This window comes from Oikopleura dioica, chromosome 2 (assembly GCF_907165135.1).
Source record: "Oikopleura dioica chromosome 2, OKI2018_I68_1.0, whole genome shotgun sequence".
NCBI classification, from domain to species: domain Eukaryota; kingdom Metazoa; phylum Chordata; class Appendicularia; order Copelata; family Oikopleuridae; genus Oikopleura; species Oikopleura dioica.
The window spans coordinates 12,364,769-12,386,177 of NC_137292.1; the positions used below are offsets into that span (position 1 = coordinate 12,364,769).

Consider the following 21,409-nt stretch of genomic DNA (forward strand, 5'->3'; position numbering starts at 1 on the left):
AGTTATCTGGGAAGATAATATTTTCTAGATATTAGGGTTTGTCCTCACAGCTGAGAAACAATGTGAGAAAGACATTAGTGAACTTCTCTAGAATTCTAGCTGTTTCTCACCTAAAATTTCCAAGTGAGAAACAAGCTGAGAAAGACCTTAAACTCTAGAAAACATATTTTCGTGTAATAACAAATGATTCTTAGGCCCTCTCTTCTTAGAAAAATTATTGTAGCGCCGGGCTATCTCTTTCATGCAAAAAGAAAAAAGGAAGGGGAGGTGCTCCGAGAAGCCCTTTCCTTGAGCCGATTTATCCGAATTCGAGCTCCCGCTGATTGGGTGCGCCAGGGCGAAGCTCTCTCCACCGCGCTCAGTATGAATCTGAATGTTTCAATACTGCCAACAAATTTTTGTTTGACGTAAATATCGTACAATAAGGAGTAAGATAAGTCAATGAAAGACAACTGCTTCAAGGATCTTAATGAAAGAACGATACTTTTATGCTTTGATTTTTATTCTCATCAATTACCAAAATCCGGGATTCTCCGACGGAGAAAGGCGGGTTTGAAGATGGTCTTCTACCAGCGCCGGAGGACACTTGCTGCTGAGAATTTTTCTTCACAGCATGGGCAAATCACTATCCCCGTCCCAAGAGATGGCTCCGCAAGTGCATTGACAGCTCTTTCAATCTTTTCCACACACCCACGGCAGTAGGCATGGCCGCAAGGGAGGGAAATCTTGCAATGGTGGTGATGAAACGACTCGCGAATCGAGCCATGGAATCGCTGCTGTTGGAAAGGTTCAATACAGAAACCGCATGATTCTGCTCAAATTAACATGATAGTAAGTTTTTATTAAAAAACTATACCTCCAAAGAGTATCGACCGCTGTTCACTGACCATATATCGGATAGGACCTTCTAAATTGCCCCAACGGGAACGAAGGATTGCCCTAGCTTGCGGTAGAGGTCCGGTAAAGAGAAGCTGAATGATATCAGCCATCTCGGTTCTCTCGATGTCTTCTCGTCTCTAAACCTTTTTCCCAGTTTTCGGAAGGATGCTATGAAATGTGGAGGTCGAGTGGAGGCGCTGGGGAAAAGGGAAAATGCACAAGTCTCGAAATCAAAATCGTTAGAACGAACCATCTGACACTTCTTATGGCTAGTTGTCCATCAGTGATGGATCAATCTTGTTATCGTTCTATTGATGATGTCAGAGCAGTGATATCCTTGAGTTGATTCTAATTTTTATATGGAAATGATGGAGAGGGTGCTCTTGTGGCACTTTCGTCATATTTGCCTCCTGTGGCACTGTCTCTCCTGTGGCACTTGCGCCTGTTGTGGTATACCACAGGAAAGACAGTGCCACAAGAGGGACAGTGCCACAAGAGAGACATTTTCAAAAGCGTTCCCTATCAGATTTTCAAAATGATAATCTTCCTAGGGAATCCGCCGGCCAAGCTCCACGCGCGTGGCTCGCAGTTTTTAGTTTCTATTTTGCCGTTAGAACTTTTTCTGATTAAAATTTATTTTTCTACGTGGACGAAACTTTCCTTGACCTTTCATTGTCATTTCGTCAACTAATCATATCTCTTACTAACAGTGAGTTTTTCCGAAAATTTGGATTCTTGATATCAAGGATACAGAACTTATGCAACTGTTACATTGTAACATAACTCAATCGTCTATTGAAAGTTTAGTCCACCCAAAAAATTCATGCAAATCGAAAAAAGTTATCAAATGGAAAACAGCGAGGCGCGCACATGGAGATGGCTCGGTGGACTCCCTAAAATTATCATTTCCAGGATCTGATAGTTGAAAATGTCTCTCTTCTGGCACTGTCTCTCTTGTGGCACCGTCTCTCCTGTGGTATACCACAGCGGCCGCAAGTGCCACAGGAGAGAAAGTGCCACAAGAGAGACAGTGCCACAGGAGCACCCTTCCCGGAAATGTTATAGAACTCGCTTTCGTCAGACTCTCTCGTGCGCCTCTCGTCATATAAATACGTCTTTTCGTAAGTGAAAACAGCTCAGAACAAAACAACAAAATAATGGCAAGAATTGCTATGATTTTTAACAACGTACATTCGCCCAAAATCCACAAAGCCAGGAAGGACCAAAAGAAACTAAACGAATGGGTCTGGCAACGACAGGATTCCGCTTACTATATCTTCATGCCTGTAGCTGAAACGGACAGATTCATGCAGTGCTGCCACATCACCAAGACCGAGCACAAAGGAAAGAACATCACTATCTTCGGAAGAAACCTCTTGCATGACATGAAAAACTGTACAACAACCTATGCCAACTGGCGAAAAGATATCCGAATTCCGGAGGACTCCGAGGTCTCAGTGACAACTTTTGTCGACAAACTTTCCGTGGCTGTATCCATTAGTAAAATTACTCTGCAATAATTCTTTCTTGCAACAATCATAGTTTCTGTTACCCAATTCTGCGAAAATTCTGTAAATGCTTCTATTTAGATTTCATTCACAATCAAATAAAAACCTTTTACTGAGGAACTTGTTTATTGAAGAGCATCGTTTTTGAACAGGTTGTTTAAAAGGTACAGGTAGCAGAAGTCAGTACTAAATTTCAATAAATATAAAGCTACAATCTCAATTGTTGCCAGGCTTGCGTCTGTGACTGCATTGGGTTGTCAGCTTCTTGTCGGAGGAGAGCTTCTTGAGGGCCGATGATGGTGTCCGATCGGATCTTTGGATTCACAAGGTATTTTTCGTTAACACGAAGTAAATCAGAGCCAGTCACGCTTTTATGAGTTCAGCAAGTTTTCCAAACAATAAGTAAAGTATATGCCGAGAATAAGTTATTGCAGTTACAGAACCATTCCTGAGAAGCTCATGTCTTCTTTTAGCAATGTCGTCAACCGAAAGATAATTTTTCCAAATTCCGACGCCTCGGCTGCTGTGAGCGATTGGCGCGTCTACTCCCTACAATTTAATTTTATTAAAGTTATGCAGTGGTCACGGAACTCATACCTGAAAGACCTTCAAAATTGCTTCATTAACATCTCTTTCCGTCCACTGCTGTTTCTCGACCCATTCGACTGCGTCAGAGTATTTAGCTAGAGTACGCAAACCGGAAGGATCTCTGTAGCTGAAGAATCTGAAAGCACCGCCAGTATGATTAGCTCCTGCTCCGTAAGCGCCGCCGAACTCGCGAATTTCACGGAGAAGATATTTGGATCCCATCATTGCCGAAAGCACTCGCAGGGAGGCAACATCTGGATGAGAGTCGTGAACAGTTGAAATTGCTCGGGACACGAAATTGATCGGGAAACCAAGATTCCATGTAGATTTGCTCAATGATTCGAATGTTGCGGCTTCTGGAACAAGAGCTGCTTTTCCGGATCTACTGGCGTCAAAGAGTGAATCAAGTTTGCTCGTTTTGTCGGAATCAGAATGTACCAACGTCTTGAGATGTTTCGAGCTAAATATAGGATGTACGTGTATTCACATGATATTACCAAACAATAGCGTAAACTCAAAGAAGTTCTTTATCAAAAATAAAATTCATGACGCACAATTCATCAATTTATCCATTTTCGTCAATGATAAAATATCAAATACGTAAATATATCTATTTAATTTGGATCGCAAATCTACGTTTTATGCCTATTGCAAATTCTCATGCTCAACTGTACCAAATTTTAGCATGAAGCTGTTTTAGCTCATTTGACAAGCTGTCGAAATCATTTTCTTCGACTGCTTTCTTCATCGTTTTGATGGCTGTAAGACCAGACAAGGTCTCATTCAATTTGCCATACGCCGTTACATTCGAATGTGAATACTGCATTGAATACTGATGTCCGACACCAACAATGCCGCCATTTGCATTAGAGTATGCTTCGTTGAGGACAGTCTTGATGCGCTCTGGGTTGAAATCTGGTCCGTTTGCGTCCAGAAGAGTTTTGAAAATTGGAATGATTTCGTCCAGTTTTTCATCAAGTCCGTAGGTGTAAAAGTCAAGTGTTGGTCTGGCAATATCAACATTATCACGGTCAGTAAGAATACCAGTTTTGACACTGAAGCCACCAGAAATCAAGTTCTAATCGATGATTTAAAAAATAGCTGCTCAAGAACATGAGTAGTATCTATTAAGATATATCTTTAAATCCCTTCCTGAGCGATTCCAATCTGTCTGTAATCGTATTCTCCTCGTCCAATTCTAGTTAAAACAGACTCATACAGTGGCAATAGCTCAATTTCCCTTTGAGACAAGCCATCGAGCTCAACCATTCCGCGCAAGTACGTCATTCCGGATCCTGAAGTCTGCAGCCAGTGAGTGTTTTCTCCCGTTTGGGATGGTACGAAAGAGGTCTTTTCTTGAGGAATGTCTGAAACTGACAGTGTCGGCAGACAGTCAACGTTCGGTGTGGCTAGCTGCTCTTCTTCAAGTTCCATTTCTAAGTCCAGTAACTCGAGTTTTTCCTTTTTCGACAATTTTGAGACTTTTTCTTCTGTAAGATCTTCTTCCATCTTTGTTTGAATATCTTCGTATTCTTTTTGTGCAATCATCTTGACCTTGTTAACGTGCTGATTTTTGAAAAACAAAGGTTCGATGAAGTCAATTAGGTATGAGGGATTCTTCGCGAGTTCTTCTTTCAGCCTTTTGACGTAAGATAAAGTTTCAAGGGAATCTTTCATATCCGCTCCGTGGAGAAGTCCCGGATGAACTCCGAATGTAAGATTTAATCCGAATTTCGGGGTCTGATGACGAGTGGAAAGCTCAATCTGGTGAAGAATCGCATCGATCCTGTCTTGTGGAAAGCCTTCCTGTTGGGCTCGTCGCAGTCCGGAAAATACTAGTTCATGAACAGCGTCAAGATCCGCTTCCGCTACATCCTGAAGTCCTGCAGCGAAGATAGAGTCTTTTAAATACATCCAGAAGCCTGTTCCAGGAGAATACTCTGATCCGAGTCCCGATTCAATCAGCTCTTTGTAAAGTGGGCTGCTCGGGCCATCGGAAAGAAGAGAGCCAAGAATCTGCCCGATGAAGTTCATCCATGTGTCATTCCGGTCGCAAATGCCAAATCCTACTGCGGCCGTAGATTGCTTTGTTACGTCGTTTGCGGACTCATTCCAAGGCCCATACCAGGTCGTCTCTCGGGCACTGGGGAAGCTCGATTCTTTGAGGATTTCCTTGGCGGGGGCACCTTTAGGGACTGAAGTAAGGGTCTTATTCATGTGGGCAGCGGTATCTTCGAGCACAACATCGCCAAAGGTGATGATATGAGCATTGGCAGGACTAGAAATGTTTAAATTTTGGAAATTTTTGTTGCAATAACCTGTAGTGATCTGCGTGGAATTTCTTCAATTCTTCGTATGTAAGCGATGGAATGGACATCGGTTCACCTCCAGAATTGTATTGATAGGTACCAGACGGACACATAGCGGCAATAAAACGGCGGAAAAATAGCTGATCACGATCTGCCATTGCACCTTTCATTTCATTGAACACGACGCCTTTCAGAATAAGTTTTTCTGGATCATCAGATCCGTCATCTCCTTCGCCCAGCCGCCATGCCTCCTGATTAAAATCAATGTATCTATTTCACGGTCAAAATTTGCTGAAAATTGTTTCTCAAATAAAATTCTTATTTTGGCCAAAGTTCCTTAATTGAGGTTGGAAGACAGCGTCAAGATAAACGGCAAGAAGGTTTTGAAAGTCCTGCTCGTTTGACGTTTGAAATGGATACATCGTGTAATCGGTTCCAGTCATTGCATTCATGAAGGAGTTAAGCGAGCGGTTGATCATTTTGAAAAATGGATCCCGGACGGGAAAGTTCTTTGATCCACACAGAACAAGGTGCTCTAAGTGAATTAATCATAACATGCTCTAATTGTTCAAAATTACCTAGAATGTGGGCAACACCGTTGTCGGTAAAAGGAACGGTGCGGAAGCAAATGTTAAAGACTTTCTCCGTTTCGCCCTGTTTATCAATGTGCGTCCATTTGGCTTCACTTTCTTGGTGCAATCGCTCGGTAACTTTCAATTTCAAATCGTCTACTTCGAATTGGTTCACGACATGGAATCCTTGAAGATTCGACGTCAGACGACGAGATAATGCCCGACCCGCCCTTAGCATTCTAAAAACAGCCAAAGTCACACATTTTTTTTTTTGAAAAATGAAGAAATCGTCGATTTCTGATCAATTCAGAGTTCGATTATGAAAGTCATCGCACTCTTCTATGTCTCCAAATCAAAGAAATTCTGAACAGCGGAAAAAGTTAGGGCCTAGGGGTCTCGTTTTGCATTAGAATGGGTCCACTGCGGCTTTTTCTTCTCCATGAAAGAGTTGATTCCTATTTGTGTGTCCGCTAGTTGAAGATTCTCGTACATTGCGTTTTCCATCAAATCTGCGGCGCCTTGAATCGGTAGATCAACTTGGTCATAGAACTTTTGTTTTCCAAGTGCTTGGACGCTTCGAGAAGTGTTTTCAATTTTGTTGATCACATCTGAAAAGCGTCATGTATTTTATTATCGTAGTTATGTTCGAGATAAGCTCGATACACGACAATAAAACGAACCTTCCACAGCAGCAACACACGCATCATAATCGCCGACTAATCGGGAAATCATTCCAGCTCGATACGCATCGCTTGCCTCCAGAAAATCTCCAGTAACAAGTAAATCCATCGCAATCTTTCGAGGTACCGCGCGGGCAAGTTCAACCGCGGGTGAGTGGCAGTATAACCCGATGGTTTTTGCGCCGGGGACGCTGAACTTGGCGTTTTCAGATGCAATCGTAATATCTTCAAAAAATCATTAAAAGTCGAAGACATGAGTAACTAATACCTGCTGCGATTGCAAGTTGAGCTCCAGCAGCAACAGCAAGCCCTGTAACTTGAGAAATCACAGGCACATCCACTCCCCTGATTTTCTTCATAACTTCTTTGCATGTTCCGAAAATCTCCTGATGAAGTTCGAAATTCTTAAGTTCCGCTACATTATGTCCCGGCGAGAAAATTTTAGGATGAGCTGATTTTATCACAATCGATCGGTAATCGCTGAAATCGTCACTAAAAAGTATTGACATAATAGTCAATAATATTTAGACAAAAATACCTGAACGCTTCGTTGAGCTCTCTAAAAGGATTTGGCTTGTTTATAGAGCTGAATGCTCATTCTATTTTGCGATTATAATCCTTTCCTGAGCATATCGATTCCAAGGGCATTTCGGCCTTTTAGGTCCGCTAGCTCGATTATTTTTGTGTTTCCAGTGCGAGTTATGTTCAGTAGATTACGACAAGCAGATGTAACGCGCATTTCAATCAAATATCTTAACCCAAATTTAGTGTTCATAAAAGTAAAGGTACTGAAGTCTTCAGTCTGAAGATAGCAAAAGTTACTAAAGTAAGTTGAGTGCACTCGACCTACAATGCTGAGCGAGAAAATATGGTCCTAAAGTTTTCAGTTTTTTCGAACTCCCAAATGTACTTTTGGAACATATTAGTAGGATGTATAAAACATCAAGACGTCCATTGAGAAATCCAGCCTCCCTGAATAAGACCGGAAGTGAAAATTAACAAGAAATACTACTATTAATCTACCCTATCGATCGAAGATCTCCGTGTGAAGGCCTTTTTTAAGCTTGGAGGCCCAAAATGTTGGCGCAGACTTTCTAGCTCGAACCACTTCGTGCAGATTAGGATCACCAGCCGCCTGCTCGAGCGCATTCGGCGGAGCATAAAATTAAGCTTCAAAATCTACTATAAATTATACTCAATCGTCTTTCTTGAAAACAGAAAAAACATGACCCTAGATTTCAGCAACGTTAAATTGCCGAATAAAGAGAACATATCGCCAGAGATGAATATTGGTAAGACTTTCGAAATAATTAGTTGTTCCCTCGAATCATAATCGAACTCGCGAGTAAAAAAGCTGATGTTTTGTTGAAACTTTAAAATATTTCTCAAGTATATCCTTGTCTATTAGACAATATAAGCTTCTTTTGATTACGCCAGGAGCCGGAAAACTCGAACGTTAGATATTCACGTGTGAAAGTTCTCCAATAGAAAAAAGAGTAAAAGAAACATTACCAGAACGCAAAAGAATAATAAACAAGATATAACGATATCATTTTTAAAGTCGGAATCCTGAGAATTATCGCTCTGTTCTCACAACACGGCCGAGTTAGTATTTTCAAATATTGATCAATCTACAGACTATTAGGACCTTTGTTTTCTGAAGAAACTTGTAGAGTAAAACTCTGTTTCAGATTTATTCAAAATCGAGCCCATGGATTTGGACGTGGGGCCGCTGATCAAGCTCCCGAAGGGAATCGCTGAAGACATAAACGACCCAATTGATGTGCTCAAGATAGACCCGCTATTCATGCCCAAACCGGACAAAGAAACAGAGCCAGTCGCGGAGAAGAAACCGCTGAATTTGTCCACCAAAGAAAATGAAAAATCAAGCTCAAAAGAAGAGCCAAAAAAGGCTGGAGAGAAGAAACTCAGTACTAGTTCTTCTCTTAGCTTGAAGTTCTACAAGTGCAAGTTCTGCTACAAAACCTTCACTTCAAAGGAAGATCAAATGGAACACTCTGCGAGAGCTCACTTGATATGTTCGGAGGTAATTAGCGATCTGTAAAGGCGAGTCTAATTGTATCTATAGTGCCCAAGAATGTTCGATTCTCGTGTCGGTTTGCGAATACACAAGGCCATCGGCCACGGACCCTTCAAATGCGAGCTCTGTCCAAAAACATTCAAGAGTTTCAAGCAACGCGACGCACACCGCCGTGCCCATATGGACAAAGGACCCCTTATCTACTCCTGTCGAGACTGCGGAGAGAAATTTTCCACAGAAGAGGGAGTCATTTGCCACAAATCAATTTACCAAGGTATTTTCGAAACTCATGTTTCCTTATTAATAATATTTTAGGCTGCTGCGAGCACAGCAAAAAACTGCCTAAGCAAAACAACTACCGAGATCGCCGAGCTCAACGAGTTGCGATCAGTACGCTCAGATCTGTGAAAATCATCTACCGCCTTCCCAATGACGCTAATTTACTCGTTGTGTAGCTATTACTATATTTTACTGTACTGTAAGCCTGTGATCTCAAGCTAGAGGTCAATACTTCAAGCTATTCCCGCCATTTTGTAAAATGAAAATAAATTTTTTCAACTTATTTCAAGCTTCTATTTGTACAGGCACATTTTCCTGAATACTGGCAGGGATATGTTCAGGTCGAAATAATTGAGCTTCAGGAGAATTAATAGGTTCAATCTCAGGAAAAGACGCAGAAAGCAATTCAAGTGCTTCGTTTTTTCTTTCATCTTCTTTCCAACCGGAGGCAGTGGATGATAGGGGCAGGGCGAGCTCCTTTATTTGGTGGTCAGAGCAGAGCTTCAAGAGGGCATTAAATACAGTCAGATCTTCGGTCCGCTTCAAAACATTAACAATGGGCATAAGCAGCTGATGGATATTACGTTGCAGATTTTCTTCAAGCTTTGAATTCATCCAGGAAGAGACTAAATAGATCTTGAAACTTTATGTTCTTCAAAATTTCTTACCTTCTTTTTTCTGAAGCAATTCAAGAGCAAGGCTTATGACAGAAATAAGGCCCGTTAGCCCAACTTCCCCCGATTCGTAAACAGGAGGGCAGATAATATGTGACGAGTATCGAGATAGAAAGAGGCCAACTCTTTTAGCTTCATTTTTCTCCAACACTGGCAGGAGCTGAACAAGAGCGGTAGAAACTGCCATTGAAAATATGCTCTTGACGTTTTCATCGTCGGTTAAAGATGGCTCTAACTTGAGGTCTGCTCCGAAAGCGACCGCGGAGAGAAGACAGGAAATCGGAAGGCCGCTCGTTTCGAATTCAACCGGATACAGGTTGTTCACGGACTCGTTGGAGCAAAGTGCAAAAACGCCTCTTGGCAAACATGTTCTAATTTTGATTTAGCTTGCTTCTCCTTTAACTGAAATACCTCGGTAAAGAACAAGTCGTAAGCCAAAATAAATCGTCGATTGAAATCGACTCCGTTGAGTCAGTGACTTTCGAACAGAGCGAAGACGACAAGGATCGGACGCCATAGGGGAAATTCATAAAATCGCGGCAGATGCTTTCATGAATGTCAAGAATAACACCTCCGAGTCTTTCAAACTCGCTGTATTCGATCTTCTTTGTGTGGGATGCGACGATCTCCCAGAACCATTGATTGTCGAAGAACTCTTATCATTAGGTCAATAGTTATTTAACAAAATTGCGTTTCATGAAATCGAGTATAGTCTATACTGTATAGACCTTCCCTATCAGTTCCGAAAGCTCGTCGAAAGCATGGAGAAGTCCCTTTTGGTTGTCCTTGTAAATTAAAGGTAGGAATTCAACCAGTTTGATGATGCAGTTCTTTTCAACTGCGCTTTCTATTCGTCGTTCAAATCTTTCCTCAAATGACTCGTAGATAAACTGAGTAAACGCAGACTGTCGCAAGGGTCAGTAATTTAAAAAATACTTGAATTAATCAGTTTAAATTAAAAGTTCTCCTTTGTAAACCCCGACATAAAGTGATTCCGGAAGAAATAATGCGAGTCGCACAAGACTGATTTTACTCGTCATAATCGCATTCGTGACGAAGTTAAAAGTCCGCTTTGGTGACAGAGCAGCAAGTTTGATCCCGAATTCGTCGATAATATCGTTAGAGTTTTTCCGGAAGATGGCGGCTATTGGAACTTTGAATAAATAATCAGGAATTGGATCACCATCATGAAGAATTTTGTCCGCACTAATTGATTTCTAAGAACAAGTGGTTAAATACGCTGACCTTGGAAGCGGAATCTTTCGAGCTTCTTCAAGGGGTCCATTTAGAACTCGATCTTCTAGGATAGTTGCCAGCTTCTTGAGATTCTCTTCGTCTTTCACTCTTCCTGAAGTAATGATTTCGTGCAGCTCAACTACAGTTAGCAACGAAGAGTTTGACACAACCACATCTTCCGACAGGCACTTGGAATCGACCGGTGCGAGGCCAAACTTAAATTGCTCCTCGTAGGTGAAGACATTCCCAGTTAGTGTTTGAAGCGTTCCGCATTGGAGAAACTTGATATACTCGCTCATATTTCCATCTTTCGTCAAGACGAACTAAAACTTCATCTCCAATTTATTTCTCTGGCTGAATTACTACCTTAGCTGCAGACTGAGCAATAACAAAAAGATCTTCGTCAACATCCTTTCTTGGATAAACCGTTTTTCTATCTATCACAGCCTTCAACTTCCAACTTCGTAAATACGCCTTGAATCTATCAAGCGTTTCCAATAGCTCTGACTTCACATCTCCCTTGCTACCCCAACTGCATTCTTCTCGAAGAGATAGGGTCAGTTTTTCTTTCAGCTCCGTGGATATTTTGCCATTTTGATTAATCACAGACGGATCGAGAAGATGAAAAATTACAAGTCCAGCAGCACAAGGATAAAGCGTGTAAAATCTCTCAAACAAACAGTAATTTTTCCCTTCTAAGAAGCCAATGCAAACTGACTTAAGGGTTATCAAAGAACTTCAAACTCATTTAAACGACGAAAAATTAATAACCCTACACTAGAAGCCTCGCGAAACCGATTCTCAAACTTTTTTCATCGGAAATCTTCCTGAAACCCCCTACAAGTCCATCTCTTATAAGTAAATCTTTAACTTTCACTGACAACGTTTCCGTTGACTCCATTCTGAACGCACTTTTCTTATTTTTCCTGCTTAAAAAGATGGAAAGTGCCGTAGAAGAAGCATAAATAAGACTTCTCCGCTTCAGTTTTATCATAGAACTTTTATGAAAAAATAATTTATTGATTACAAAAATATAATGTGTAGTGTAAAATAAATGGGAGTTCAGTTACAGAAGACCGGAAGCAGTAACAGTAATGGGCTCCGTAGGTCGTTCATTGACGGCTTCGGCCCGTTCGATCGTGTTGAGTGTTTGAGATCCGCGAATGACGCGACCGAAAGCAACGTATTTCTTGTCCATGAAGGGAGTTGAGTTCAAAGTCATGTAAAACTGGGAGTTGTTCGTGTGCGGTCCTTGGTTCGCCATGCCCAGTATCCCTCTGATATCATGCTGAAAGAAAACTAAGTAAGAGTTTAATTTTCAGGCAAAAACCTTGACTGCGAAATTTTCATCGGCAAAGAACTTTTCACTGTAGCTCGAATGTCCACCATCGCCTTTTCCCGCTTCTATATCTCCTCCCTGGATCCAGCCATTCGGAACTACTCTGTGGATTATTGAATTTTTGTAGCTTCTCTCTTCGCTAAAAATCGTCCGTAAGAGGGTTGAAAGGTGTTGAGTTCAAACCTTGTGCATAAATTTTTGAAGTTTTCGCAAGTTTTTGGAACAATGTTGATGAATAATTCGACATCTACTTGGCCGATTTCTTTTTCGCCTTTTGAGAATTTGAGATAGCAGAATTCACGCTAAAACGGTTTCAGTAAAGAATGGAGGTTTGAAAATTACCTTGTTATCTTTTTTATACGTTTCAAGAGCTTGATTGGCGACCTGAGCATAGTCCGTCTCGTCAGACTCCTCGTAGTTGAATTTTTCTTCGCAAAAGCTGTAAAAGTACTGAATGTCCTCGTGGTACTCGTTATCGATAAGCACGCAGCATGTGTTTCGGTCGTCATCGTCCTGCCATAAGTGGTTCATGTTGTCGCGGTTTTCTTTGCGGAATTGACTCCATTGGTACTCGAAATACTCTTCTGTTTCTAGGGTGATCACCCCTTGCTCTGAGAAATGGATTAGTTTATCAAAAATATATTTTAAATGATCAGATAACTTGGTCTACATCTGCGAAAATCACTCATTTAGAACTTACTTGCTGCCCACTCTGCGGCGACCCGATTTCGGTGAAAAATTCCGAGTCAATGATTCCGGCAACTTTTATCCTAGGCGCCATTCTGAAGTGCCTTATTCTATGAAACTGCGCACATGCAAGAGAATAAACAACACAAGAGCAAATGCTCTAGAAAAAAATAATATTCTGAAGAGTTTATTTGAATTTTTTCCCTGGAAGTTTGAAACACATGGCAAAGGAGTTTCTTTGAAGCTGTAAACGTTTATCAACTGATGTTTTCTTTGTTCAAAAACAATAAAATTTAGCTTTGATGAACTATTCAACACATAAAAAATTAAATGAACTGTAAGTCGGGCTGCTACGGGTACAAATAAGCATGAACGAAATCGAATATTTTGCTAATAGAGACAGCTCAAAAGCGTTTTTAAGGGATTTTGTCTTTGAAAAAGGGCCTTTACTATGAAATGTTGCTGCATTATGCAGCCTGCATACAGGTTTATACAATTTTTTTTGTTGAATCTCCTTGAAGAAAGAGGAAAAGGAGGGAAGATATTGCACTGTCTATCTCTCTCGGGATTTTTTTGGAAAATGGAAAAGAAAGATAAAGGAATTGTTGAGCTGAATGAAGATTCTTCGGTTTAGAAAGAAGAAATACCAGGATGAGCTAAACTAGTGTTGTTAGTAGTTGTCTGCGAATGCGACTGATCAGCAGAGCTCAATCATAAGCCTGAAGGTAGAAAATGAAATTGGAATCAACAACCCTTCACCAGCAAAATGGGCTTGAGCAACTAACTTCAAAAATTAAACATACGCAAGGGAGAAGCTGGCGAGCCGAAACCAGGAGACCTAGAAGTCAATTTGTCGTCCATCGAAACCTGAAATAGCTCGAACACTATTGAGCCTTTGAAGAAGTTTCTTACAGTAATTTGGACAGGAACGTATCCATCATGAGTTGGAGCATCTTTTTCAAATGCACTTAAAATTCAGATAATTTGATAATCAGAGTTCGTTAGCTTACGAGTCTAGTTGAAAGAGTTCGGATTTTGGGACAGTTTTACCGTCTTGCTTATAGCAGTACATGAATTGGTTAAAGTCGCTAGAAAAGTATTAAGTCAATCAGATCGTTTATGTAAGATTTTACCAGCACTGCCCGTTCAAGTCTTTTACTAAAAAGTCTTTCGTCGTTTGAGGCTTGAGATGTTGTACAATTCCAGCTTGATTAAAAGCGAACTAAAATAATTTTTAAAAATTTTTATGTTTGCAATTACAGTACCGTGAGTGCGCCAAGCTCGGAATCAGAGAATCTAAGCATAAAAGTACCCGATAACTGCTGACACAAAATACTTTCGCAATCTGGCTTTGAGATGAAGCCAACGATCGCCTGTTGCTGCCAGTGCTTATTGCACTTTCGGTCTTTCATTAGTTTTAGTGTGGAGTCGAACCACTGCCAGAAGGTGAAAGTTCTATTGACGAGGTTTTCCTTGTTGAACATGGCCCATGTGACGATACTTTTGTCGTTGAATGGGTTTCCACGGAAAAGTTTGAACCCGAGGTACGCGAGGCTCCGGTCCGACAGGTCAAAACTGCAGCAGGTCTCTGCTTTCCATTTCATATTTAGACAGTCTCGGAGTCGATGCCACTCTACAGCTTCTATTCTCAAGGTTCGAAAACAATTTTAAAAATATTAACTCTTCGTTGATTCCAATTTATTTTCGAACCTTTCCTGGTACAGCAAAAGGAATTCTCTGTGGCTCCGAGAATGCATTATCCCACAAAATTGACGCTGATGCATTTGTTTCTTGATTTCCGTGAACAATGACAACGATGGGCAGAGAAAGAGCGCGAACATAAAACACCAGTTCTTTCGTTCCAACATGGAATTCCGCCAGAAAGAGGATAGTGAACTTCTCTTCCGTAACTGTATCAGAGCCCTTTTTGTCTGGGCGGCGGATACGTCGGAGAGACATGTTGCGGAAGTTGGCGCTGAGAATTCCGGAAGTGGAATTATACTCCATCGTCGAGACACTGTTGAGAATCTCTCCTGTTGCATAGGACTCGTACATTTTTGTGTTCAAAATGCCATTCCCTTCCAAATGATGGGCACTATCTTCAGCAATAAGAATCTCTCTTGCTTGGGCTTCTGATACGATGATCGCTCGGACTTGCGGAGGGTTCACGTGGATTGATAGTTTGTTCCCAATCAACAGACGAACTTGAGCACCGAAGCGAGTTTGTGTCTTTAGAACTTGTGGTGGTTGTCGTTCGATGACGAAGCTTGAAGTTACTAGGGATGAAAGTTGTGCTGTCAGTTGTGCATTGAATCTAGGCAGTTCGGGCTCTTGGGCTGACGCGTCCGGACTACTTATTGGCAGTTGGGTCTTTTGTAGCTCGCAGCGTTTAATCTGCTGTCTAAAATCTGTTTTAGCGTAACAAAACAGCAGTGGAATAACCTGTTGCTCCATAAAATCTCGGCTAGTTTTTCACAGTACTCTTGAATATTTTTCAACGCCGTGTCATCATTCTGGCCTCCGTTGAAAAGCAAAACTTGATTTTGCTTCCAACCCATCAGTTTCTTCTCCAGAACGAGTTGATGTACTTGATTGATTTTTCAATCACTTCTTTGTGCTTTTCCATAATTTGGCTTCGCGTACGCAGGATATTTTGCGCTCTTGCATTCAACTCCTGGTCGTATTTTTCTTTTTCCTTCATAAACTGACGGCAACGTTCTTGGTGCTCTGGTTCCTGGCTTAATCGACGGACCTCGTGCTCGTATCTCAACTGCTCTTGATATCTTATCACGAAATACTCCTGTGCTGATTGCGCTTCTCGTAAGCACTCTTCAGTCTTTTGCGTGCAGTTGTAAAGATCCTGTAGAATCGCACGAATGGTTTCGTCTTCCATTTGTAGAGGTCCTCTCGCCTCGACGCTAGAACTTTCATGGGCACGGGCGACGACTTGTTTTTCATTCGCTAGCACCTGGTTAAAAATAAAATAAGAATCTTATTTTATCAGGAAAAAAGCAGTTATCGTCGATCATATCGCTCAACTATTTGATATGAACTCATACGTATTAAGATACGTTTCTTTTGTTCGCCGATTAGAAAATTATTTAAAGAATCTTAAGCACCAAACTTACCTCTTTTCGTCGTCGCACAAGCTCCAAAGGTCTTGCCGCGTATTCATTTTGAATAGTATTCATGATCTCAATCAATTTGAAGCGTGTGAGAAAATCTGAAGGTTGAATATTTGCAATCTGGTGTTGAATTGTTTTCAGCCATTCCTGAAGCATGATTTGGGCATTTTCGGCTTGGTCGGGATGGTCTGGGTTGATCCCTAAACTTTGTTCAAAGTTCTATCACTACAGATTTACTAACCGTCCCATTGTTGCATCTCGATCAAATCGGCGAAGTAGTGACGGAACTCGATAGGGAAAAATCTTGAATCGTACATGATCTACAGAAGCAATTGTTCATAATATTAGACAGAGGCAAGATTATTACCCTAATTTGATGCATGCTTTCTGTATCGAGCTGACATACTTGCGCCCACAAGCTGTGGGGCCCCGGGCCTAGGGGCTGGTTCATGATTATCGCCCGTCCAGTATTTTTACGAAGATCAGTCTTTAAAATTTCAGTGTCATAATCAAGGATCTAGGGAAACATGTGTCGGGGGAACATGTGATGGTATTCAAGAATGGACAGTTTTATAGTTGTGCTTGTGAACATGAAAAATGGCCCTCTCTCTATCTGGCGCGAAAGAAAAGAGCTCAGCTTTTCCCATAGTATCCCATGCTCTTATAATACTCTGCCCAGGCAGCTGTGTAATCTGGTTGACTGCCCGTCGCCTGGGCCGCCTGCGCTGTCGATCCATTATTGCTCTGTTGGTGCTTAAGGGACCCAGTTAGGTAGATTCATGCGCGGCTTCAGGCGCTCCCCTGATGATCAGTTGTCAAGATTTTTTTAATATTTTTTCTGCAAATTATATCCTCAGACTCTCAGCTTTCGTTTGCTGTTATCAGAATTTTCATACGGCTAAGAGTTTTGTCGCTAGAGCTGGATGAAGTTCATTTACTTCAAAAGCTATCTAGTCCTACAATTTTGATTTTTGCGATTCGAAATTACTATCAGCTGAAAGCTGAGAAAATTCTCTACAAATCCCACCTAGTGTGCAATTTTCAGGTCACCACTGATTGTAATCAGGAAGCAATTCTCGGAAATACTTAGCGCGGGCTCAGTGGGAATCCCTCGCAAACAAGCCTTTTGAGCGCTGCGTGACACGCTGCGCGCGCTATATTTGGTTCATTTACATGATTATCAGTTCGTTTACGTTATTAAAGGGGACAAGAAAATTGCACATTAGGTGGGATTTGTAGAGAATTTTCTAAGCTTTCAGCTGGTAGTAATTTTGAATCGCAAAAATCAAAATTGTAGGACTAGATAGCTTTTGAAATTTATGAACTTCATCCAGCTCTAGCGACAAAACTCTTTGCCGTATGAAAATTCTGATAACAGCAAATGAAAGCTGAGAGTCTGAGAATATAATTAGCAGAAAAAATATTAAAAAAATCTTGACAACTGATCATCAGGGGAGCGCCTGAAGCCGCGCATGAATCTACCTAACTGGGTCCCTTAAAATAGCCGATAATAGTCCATTTCGTTCGACTGTATTTTTACCTTTTGAACCTTGAAGTACTCTTCCCAGGCTTTTGTATAGTCGGGCTGACTCGCTGCAGCTGCTGGCTGTGGCGTTGGCGTGGCAGGAGCCTGATTTTGCGATTGACTATTCATTTGCTGGTAGTACGCAGCCCATGCGGCATGGTAATCGGTCGACTGCTGAGGCTGGGCCACAGGCGCTGGCTTTTTATAGGTAACGACACTTTACAAATCCTCGGTAAGCTCTTTTTACACTCTCTAACTCCTCTTAGTAATTAGCATGGCGCACTACTCTCACGCTAGATTCTCGTCATCTTATCATGACGAATTAGATAGAAGAGCATCATTGTACTTTGTAATGTTGGTTACCCGTGCCTGGACCGGGGCCGGAGCTGGTGGAGGTGCTTGTTGAGGATATTGTGGAGTACTAGGATGCTGGTACTGTTGGTGTTGGGCGCCATGCTGGACGACTGGCGGCATTCCTGGAGATTGAAACTGGGGTGGACCGGCTTGTGGAGGCTGGGGCATGTGAGGAGGCATCTGAAATCAAATTTTATCGCAATTCAAATCGGATTAGTCTTACTCTTTGTGGGGGACCACCATATGGAGGTTGTGGGTAACCCGGTCGCTGCATCATGTGATGCGGCGGTGTTGATGGAGGAACTCCGCTCAGATTAGCTCCTGGAGGAGGTGGTCCTCCAACTTTCTCCTGGATTAGCTTTTGCGCGAGAGCAACTCCCTCTGGCTGGCCCTTGATAGTAAAGTATCGCCAGGCGGGGTCGTTGCTAGGAGGGTTCGTCTTGTTCTGTGTAATTTGGCAGCCTGATTGGTTCTTGATTGCAATGATGTGCTCGCCTCCCTTGCCGATAACAGCACCGGTCTTCTGAGTTGGAACCGGGTAGTCAACTGTTTGCTCGGGCTGTAGAGCTGGTGGTGGTCTCGGCATTTGGTAGTTGTTGTGCATGCTCCCATTGTAACCTCCGGGTCTATAAGAAGAATTGGTTAATAAGCGGAACGTGAGCTGTCAGCTACCCTGTCGGCGCTTGATTCCAGTTCATCGGTGGCGCGCCGTTGTGTGGCGGTGCCATCATGGGAGGAGCCGCAGATTGGCCGAACTTGGGAATGTTTTGCACGGTATCAACTCCAGTCATCTTCTTACGGCAGATTGACATCACGATTTGCTGCGCGCGGAGAACTCCTTCCATAGTTCCAGTGATGTAGCATCCGCGTGTGGCCGCATCCGGTTCTTCTGGTTTGAATTGAATCCTAAGAACAGTTAGGAGAAGAGAAAGAATTGTTTCGCTTACCTAGTGACAGTTTCCCCTTGAAGCTGTGTAATCGTCTCTCCTTTCTTTCCAATAATAACTCCCACAGCGCCCTGTGGAACTGGGAACTCGCTTTTGACTTGGCCGCCAGGAGCGAGCTTGGCCGCAGTTTTCTCTTCCTTCGGCAGCAGAGTCGTGAAAATGTCCATTCTAGTTCCATTAATCTGTGTACTATTTCCAGTGATCTTGAGTACTTTCGCAACGCCTTCTGGGTCTGATTCTTTTTGAACGAGCTCGAGCGACACCTGGTACTTTTGTCGCAGGTTTTTGAGGTTTTGGCCACCTTTTCCAATTACAACTAAAGTAAGTCTCTTTGAAGCTGAAAAGAACTATCTATTTTTACCTCCGACTTTGTCAGGAGGCACGAGGAACTCTTCAGTGGTTGTCTGCCAGGGCTGCGCTGGATTAGGCATTTGAGGTTGAGGGACAGCCCGTCGAGTATTGGTAAGAGGTTTGGCTCTTGTATCGTTGGTCTCACGTGGAACCCGTCTACCAGGGTTGTACGATTTTCCGTCTCTAGCATTCTGCTCGTCTTTGAGTTTCCCATTCGCGATCACTTCCTAGAGTTTCAATTTATACCGGATTTCTTCATTGATTTTGGGGCGCTGTCAACTTGAGTCTAGTTTTTTTCCTGTACTTGCCTTGAGTGCATTTTTAGCAGCTTGCAATTGCTCTGCTGTTCCAGTGAGAGTACAGGGACGGTTCTCGGTTCCTGTGGACTGGGCCTGTACTTGTATTCCACACTAAATATACCGGTATAAGACGCGGGTTTAATTTTGATCCTAGTTACGTTTGTTTCTGCTTGGATGCGTTGGATGTTCTCTCCGCCGCGGCCGATAACAAGGCCGACTAGCTGATCTGGAATAGGATACTCCTCCACAAGCTTCTCTCCTTCATCGCTACAGGGCTCCAGCTTCGCCGTGTTCGCCTTTTTCGCCGTCGGTCCGTTGGCCGCGTTGACGCTTGGCCGTTTTTGGCCAGTAACGCCGCCGTCGCTATTAAAAAATATAGTAAGGATAGTCGATTGTCATTTTCGCTTCACTGTCAATAAATTGCTGATAGTTTTGACTATCAGTAATTAATTGAGGGGACGTTTATCTGTCTTATTTGAGAGCAAATAACATTGTACTGCGGGGACACCAAGTTTTCATTGGAAAAACATGTGAGTATTTTGAAAAGAAAATAGATGTTTTGGGACAACATTGAGTACGACAATGGTGAGTTGTGAAGAATGTGGAGATAAACAATATCCAACCTCAACAGTTCAGCTTCCAGAGCCTCTTCTTTGATAGACTGCAAAATAAGATGTTACTAAAGATGTTGCTGGTACAGCGATCTTACCATTTCGAAGAGATAGGATTGGTTGAAAGAGCAGTAGAACTTGTTAAAGAAGTCCTAGAATTTGACGGTAAATCAGCGGTTGATAATCAGGCTGTTTTGGGCTGGAGGAACGCTTTTTTGTTTAGTTCAAGTTATGAAAATAAATACTCGAAATGCTAAATGAAAAGAAATTGAAACGAATTGAGACGCTAGAATTTCGAATTAAAAAGAGATGATTTTAAATCTTAATTAGACGTTTACTTTCGTAAGACTGCTGTAAAATGTAATGTAACTTGTTTAGCACTTGTCATTTCTGATCCTTAGTAGACTCTTTAGACAGGTTGAGCGTTTGAGAATTTCGAATTTGCAAAGAGGGAAAATATACTTATACCGCCAGGAGCCACACTTACTCAGCAATCGAGAGATTCAGTTTTCACAGATTGAAGGTTGAAACGGTTTTGAGGTTGCAGAGCTAAAATCATAACGTCCAGGAATAGAGACAAATAGAGCTTTGTGGGACACTGTAATACTATGCCTTAGATTTTTCTGATCTACTGTCAGATTTACAGAAGATCGTACTGTCTAATTTTCACGGAATGTAGCATTTTCTTTATCGTTAAAGTTTCAAAGAATGTCGATGTTTTAAACATAAATTAGCTTTTACCCAGGGCCTTATTTTCGTAGGATTGAAAAAACGAGAGGAGCATAGATTTTGCTGGCTTATTGACTTTAATCATAAAGTCAAACTAAAAGAATTTAATGTCAAGGTTGATAACTGATAGCGTGATAAATGACGCAAACGTTTTGAATATTGCAATCAGGGCTTTTGACTTTGAAAAGCTTTCAATGAATCTTACTGTAAGATCATTTTATTGATTGTGGCAACTGGCATAGAATTATTAACTTTTTTGGAATAAAATGTAATATTGCTGATTTTTGACTTTCCAGGAATTAATTTGACGAATAACAAATCAGAAAAGATTAAAATCAGAAAGAAAAGGGACAAAAAGCATAACTTTTTTAGACGATAAATCACAATACGCAAGTATTATTTGAAGGACAGTTTTTATCCTTGCAGAAATTACTTACATTGGGTCAGGAAGTGTTTGCGCAAAAGTTCACCTTGAACTTTTCGAAAATCCCGAATCAATCAATCTAAAATCGACGAATATTTTTCTCATTGAGTATTTTTCGCTATAAATGAAAGAAAGTGAAACGGGTGGGAATTTTCACGGCTGGCCAAATTCAAACATCCAACCAAAACTTGGCAATTTCAATTCCAAAATGGTAAGTTGAAAAAACACTATCTCTGGGGCCAATTTTTTAAG

General features: G+C 41.7%; 8 protein-coding genes across 9 annotated transcripts; 1 reads left to right on the forward strand and 7 right to left on the reverse strand.

The window, feature by feature from the left end:
• Positions 1-2,500: 2,500 nt before the first annotated feature.
• LOC145698320 (presequence protease, mitochondrial-like) lies at positions 2,501-6,091 on the reverse strand. Its single transcript, XM_081775520.1, has 8 exons — positions 5,863-6,091; positions 5,631-5,819; positions 5,294-5,564; positions 4,122-5,253; positions 3,650-4,053; positions 2,985-3,435; positions 2,836-2,936; positions 2,501-2,755 (listed from the first exon to the last, which is right to left on the reverse strand). The coding sequence occupies exons 3-8, from the start codon at positions 5,452-5,454 to the stop codon at positions 2,596-2,598; spliced, it is 2,409 nt and encodes an 802-aa protein (XP_081631646.1). The 5' UTR covers positions 5,455-5,564; positions 5,631-5,819; positions 5,863-6,091; the 3' UTR covers positions 2,501-2,595.
• A 57-nt stretch (positions 6,092-6,148) lies between these two features.
• Positions 6,149-7,304, reverse strand: LOC145698764 (enoyl-CoA hydratase domain-containing protein 3, mitochondrial-like). The gene is made up of 5 exons (XM_081775985.1): positions 7,160-7,304; positions 7,075-7,095; positions 6,805-7,028; positions 6,537-6,761; positions 6,149-6,464 (listed from the first exon to the last, which is right to left on the reverse strand). The coding sequence occupies exons 1-5, from the start codon at positions 7,273-7,275 to the stop codon at positions 6,244-6,246; spliced, it is 807 nt and encodes a 268-aa protein (XP_081632111.1). The 5' UTR covers positions 7,276-7,304; the 3' UTR covers positions 6,149-6,243.
• Positions 7,305-7,660: 356 nt separating this feature from the next.
• LOC145698765 (uncharacterized) lies at positions 7,661-9,139 on the forward strand. The gene is made up of 4 exons (XM_081775986.1): positions 7,661-7,828; positions 8,228-8,583; positions 8,626-8,851; positions 8,893-9,139. The coding sequence occupies exons 1-4, from the start codon at positions 7,762-7,764 to the stop codon at positions 9,030-9,032; spliced, it is 789 nt and encodes a 262-aa protein (XP_081632112.1). The 5' UTR covers positions 7,661-7,761; the 3' UTR covers positions 9,033-9,139.
• Positions 9,107-11,676, reverse strand: LOC145698321 (uncharacterized). The gene is made up of 7 exons (XM_081775521.1): positions 11,133-11,676; positions 10,776-11,089; positions 10,514-10,736; positions 10,250-10,435; positions 9,942-10,183; positions 9,525-9,901; positions 9,107-9,482 (listed from the first exon to the last, which is right to left on the reverse strand). Exons 2-7 carry the CDS (start codon positions 11,063-11,065, stop codon positions 9,142-9,144), a joined length of 1,659 nt encoding a protein of 552 aa, XP_081631647.1. The 5' UTR covers positions 11,066-11,089; positions 11,133-11,676; the 3' UTR covers positions 9,107-9,141.
• Positions 11,677-11,809: 133 nt separating this feature from the next.
• On the reverse strand, positions 11,810-12,907 carry LOC145700469 (uncharacterized). The gene is made up of 5 exons (XM_081777739.1): positions 12,806-12,907; positions 12,448-12,716; positions 12,289-12,407; positions 12,097-12,244; positions 11,810-12,054 (listed from the first exon to the last, which is right to left on the reverse strand). The coding sequence occupies exons 2-5, from the start codon at positions 12,634-12,636 to the stop codon at positions 11,833-11,835; spliced, it is 678 nt and encodes a 225-aa protein (XP_081633865.1). The 5' UTR covers positions 12,637-12,716; positions 12,806-12,907; the 3' UTR covers positions 11,810-11,832.
• A 46-nt stretch (positions 12,908-12,953) lies between these two features.
• On the reverse strand, positions 12,954-15,482 carry LOC145698322 (signal transducer and activator of transcription 5B-like). Its single transcript, XM_081775522.1, has 8 exons — positions 15,235-15,482; positions 14,503-15,193; positions 14,058-14,444; positions 13,926-14,014; positions 13,803-13,880; positions 13,705-13,759; positions 13,596-13,659; positions 12,954-13,448 (listed from the first exon to the last, which is right to left on the reverse strand). The coding sequence occupies exons 1-8, from the start codon at positions 15,348-15,350 to the stop codon at positions 13,423-13,425; spliced, it is 1,506 nt and encodes a 501-aa protein (XP_081631648.1). The 5' UTR covers positions 15,351-15,482; the 3' UTR covers positions 12,954-13,422.
• Positions 15,350-16,234, reverse strand: LOC145698323 (signal transducer and activator of transcription 5A-like). Its single transcript, XM_081775523.1, has 3 exons — positions 16,159-16,234; positions 15,921-16,117; positions 15,350-15,760 (listed from the first exon to the last, which is right to left on the reverse strand). The coding sequence occupies exons 1-3, from the start codon at positions 16,232-16,234 to the stop codon at positions 15,350-15,352; spliced, it is 684 nt and encodes a 227-aa protein (XP_081631649.1).
• Positions 16,235-16,433: 199 nt separating this feature from the next.
• LOC145700468 (far upstream element-binding protein 3-like) lies at positions 16,434-21,256 on the reverse strand. Of its 2 annotated transcripts, none has more exons than XM_081777737.1 (13): positions 21,171-21,256; positions 20,492-20,553; positions 20,103-20,156; positions 20,017-20,054; positions 19,552-19,756; positions 19,403-19,504; positions 19,105-19,321; positions 18,744-19,059; positions 18,469-18,702; positions 18,020-18,422; positions 17,812-17,976; positions 17,458-17,640; positions 16,434-16,670 (listed from the first exon to the last, which is right to left on the reverse strand). In XM_081777737.1, exons 3-13 carry the CDS (start codon positions 20,103-20,105, stop codon positions 16,551-16,553), a joined length of 1,986 nt encoding a protein of 661 aa, XP_081633863.1. In that variant the 5' UTR covers positions 20,106-20,156; positions 20,492-20,553; positions 21,171-21,256; the 3' UTR covers positions 16,434-16,550. The 2 variants fall into 2 exon arrangements, with proteins under 2 accessions (XP_081633863.1, XP_081633864.1); XM_081777738.1 differs by having other exon boundaries at positions 19,105-19,317; positions 19,399-19,504.
• Between the last annotated feature and the right edge of the window lie 153 nt (positions 21,257-21,409).